Source organism: Trachymyrmex cornetzi, unplaced genomic scaffold (genome assembly GCF_001594075.2).
Source record: "Trachymyrmex cornetzi isolate Tcor2-1 unplaced genomic scaffold, Tcor1.1 scaffold439, whole genome shotgun sequence".
Lineage (NCBI taxonomy): Eukaryota > Metazoa > Arthropoda > Insecta > Hymenoptera > Formicidae > Trachymyrmex > Trachymyrmex cornetzi.
In genome coordinates this window covers 182,553-186,133 of record NW_017299168.1, presented here as the reverse complement: position 1 = coordinate 186,133, position 3,581 = coordinate 182,553, and the positions used below count along the sequence as shown (strand labels likewise).

Here is a 3,581-nt window from a genome sequence, read left to right as displayed (position 1 = left end):
ATAAAAAATAAATATTTTATAAATAAAAACTCTTTCGGAGATACTGACTCTGTTTGTTTGTCAATATATGCTACAGGAGATGGAGACGGTGTTTTAGAGAGTGATGATGATAGCGAAGGCGAAAAAGTTCGTGGAACTACTTCATTACTGTCTGGATCGAATCTAGCCTCTTGAAATATATTTTACTGTGAATTTTGACTGCAATCTATTAAAATCTGTCTAATTGAGGTAGTCACGTTCGCAGGAGACAGGTTTTCCTTTTCATCTCTTGCGCCAAAGCTTTTAAAAAAAGAATTTTATTATTGATTTGCAAACACATGTGCATTTTATATTAAGGCTACATTTCAAAATGTCCTGTCCAAGAAAAATTTTACTTGATATATTATAATGAACGTTACACTATATATTTCGAGTTAAATTTTCCTCGAAGAGGACGTTTTGGAATGCAAACCTAGATTGTAAATGTTACAAACTGTTCAAGACTGTATCCTGTTGACAGAGGCGTACTTATTTGCACATTTGAGGAATTCTGCAATAAGTTCTTTTTTTCATCTCTTGCGCCAAAGCTTCTAAAAAAAGAATTTTATTATTGATTTGCAAATACATATGCATTTTATATTAAGGCTACATTTCAAAATGTCCTATCCAAGGAAAATTTTATTTGATATATTATAGTGAACGTTACACGTACTATATATTTCGAGTTAAATTTTCCTCGAAGAGGACGTTTTGAAATGCAGACCTAGATTGTAAATGTTACAAATTGTTCAAGACTGTATCCTGTTGACGGAGGCGTACTTATTTGCACGTTTGAGGAATTCTGCAATAAATTCTTTTTTTCATCTTTTGCGCCAAAGTTTCTAACAAAAAAGAAAAGAAATTTTATTTTTGATTGCAAACCAATACTTTTAATGTTACATAAAAATTAGTAAATGTTATAAACTTTTTAAGATTGTAGTATCTTGCTGACGGAGACACATTTCTTCTTTGTACGTTTGTCATCGTCCTGAAAGAAAAACAATATGAAGAGATTGCTTAATGATGTGAGAGATTGCTCACATAAAGTTTTCAGAAGAATGATGGTTAAATATACATTTTAGGCGACATCTCATTGATTTATATGTCCTTTAGATGTGTTCTAGAGGAGAGTGTCCTAACTGATTTCCTGCAACAATTAAAATTGTGGGGGGTGACATTGGTTTAGGAGACATAGTAAATTGAAGTTCTATAATATGTAGAAGATAATATTGGTGTAAGGGATATAATGCGAAGTAGTGAAGTTTGTATATACTGCACTAATCTCTTAAAGAATGTAAACAAAAACGCGAAGCAACTTCCATCCCACCTCCTTCCCTGGTTTAGGAAGACACGACTTCCACACAAAACAACTCTCACTTTTCCTCCTCCCTACAAAGGGACGCGCGACTTCCACACAAAGCGACTTTATTATGAAACTTTAATTTATCATATATCCTAAACCAATGCCGTCCCCCACTCAATTTTTGCAGGAAATCACTCAGGACACTCTCCTCTACAACATATCTAAAGAACACTTAAATCGGTAAGGTGTCCCCTAAAAGGCATATTTATCAAAAGAACATATAAAAACATCTACAACTTTTTCCTTCGTTTTTAGCCACTTATAAACAATTTATATAGAAAAAACAATTAATAAAATTAGTTCTTACTTTCAAATGTTAGAGTAATGTAATATATTAATATATATATTTTACAATATTAATTAATTGTTTTTATTTCAATTTTATGTGCTTTTCTTTATCTTAACTGAAAAACACGCTTTATTGATCATCTGTCTTTAATATCTCTATAATTTAATTTTTATTATAATGTAGAATGGAACTATTCTAGCATTTGCAATCTTAATGTAATATGGAAATTTACTTTAGCAAGCAATATCTTTCTCTTTGCATGCTTAAAACTATATTATTCAAGTGCTGCTTCTTAGAAGAACTTGCATGATTTTAAAATATTCAATATATGCTGTTCAGAAACATAAGCATTGCTGCTAAAAACAGATGGAATACCTCCACTCTGTACTATACCTTCTCTTTTTGACAAAAGGATCCAAGAATTGCATGTTATCAAAAAATTCGTAGGTCTTTCGCTTTGAAACTCCACTTCCAGTTGTTGTTTCTTCTTGTTTTTGTTTCTTCTCTCGCGAATAACGCTCCCTTAGCCTTGTCCACCTAGTATGACACTCATCCACTAGCATCGAATATTATTTTCATTAAAAATATTTATTTAAAAAATAAATAAGTAAACTAATAAAATAAATAAGTAAATACAAAGGACCCTACACAAATCTTACAGAAAATAGAATTAAGTCGAATTGGTTGAAATTTTGTAGTCCATGATATTCTCAGGATATTTCAATTAATTGGACTGGAATCCATTTTTCATACGATTTGTGAGAATTTTTTATTTAGTCACGATTTTAAGTAATTTTCAATAAAAAAGTCATTAATTTGAATAAAATTTTACTTATTCAAATTAGTCAAGTTCTCAAGTTAAACTAATATTAATTTATAAATTACGAAAAATTAGAGAGATATACCTTTCATGTTTAAAATCTTGGCTATCTCTGTCCAAGCATTTTCTTTCTTCAGATTATCTTTAAAGTCACTTAATTGCTTGTTATATAAATAGGGATGATTTTGAACTAAGGAGATGAGGATTGCATCTGCATCCACAGAATCTTCATTCATAAAGGTTATACCTTCGTCCACCACATTTCGAGTATCAACTTCGTTATTAAATTCGTTATCATCCTCGTAATGAACCATGTAATAAGCGTTGTGATCCATTTTTCTAAATATTTTAGGTTAGAAGGCCTTATGCAATAGTCTATTCTCCTCGTCAATACATGTACAAACCTCCACAAACTTCTCAACTAGTCTACATAACGCATAAAAATTCATCCTTACGGATTTTTCGACACATATAGGCTGCGGTCCACTTAGTGCTTCAAACGCTACAGAGCATTTGTAGCACTGATATGACTGGTCCATTTGATGCTTCGGAACGCTCCCAGCAACTCTGATTGCGTCATCAATACGTCATCGTTTTTGCTTCCACTTCACTTCAACTGCCTCACCTCGGGAGGTGGGTTGGCTGGAGCGTTCACGTAGCAATTGTAGCATTCGAAATAGTAATGGACCAATCGGAGCGTAGCGTTTGGAGCGTAACGTTCAGAGCATTTGGAAGAAGCAAAGGGACCGCAGCCTTTGCATCATGCTTTACGCACTATGCGATCCTCGCAGAGCGAGTAGTGGGGATAGCAATGAAGGAATCTGATTGGTTCATTTCCTTATGCCTTACGCATTATGCGTTACGGAAAAGCCTGTGCTCCCCGCTGATTTGAGTTGCTCACCGACATTGATATGATCATGTTCATCGAGCGTGGCATACGCGGTGGCCTCAGTCAATGTTCCGGCAGATACGCGCAGGCTAATAACAAGTATATGCGTTCGTACGACTCATCGAAACCGTCGTCGTACTTGATGTACTATGACGTGAATAATTTGTATGGATGGGCGATATGTCAACTATTGCCATACGCC

At 33.8% G+C, this 3,581-nt stretch overlaps 1 protein-coding gene across 1 annotated transcript; it reads right to left on the bottom strand.

The window, feature by feature from the left end:
• Positions 1-451: 451 nt before the first annotated feature.
• LOC108764560 (uncharacterized) lies at positions 452-2,825 on the bottom strand. Its single transcript, XM_018512841.1, has 3 exons — positions 2,576-2,825; positions 2,064-2,226; positions 452-569 (listed from the first exon to the last, which is right to left on the bottom strand). The coding sequence occupies exons 1-3, from the start codon at positions 2,823-2,825 to the stop codon at positions 452-454; spliced, it is 531 nt and encodes a 176-aa protein (XP_018368343.1).
• Positions 2,826-3,581: the final 756 nt, after the last annotated feature.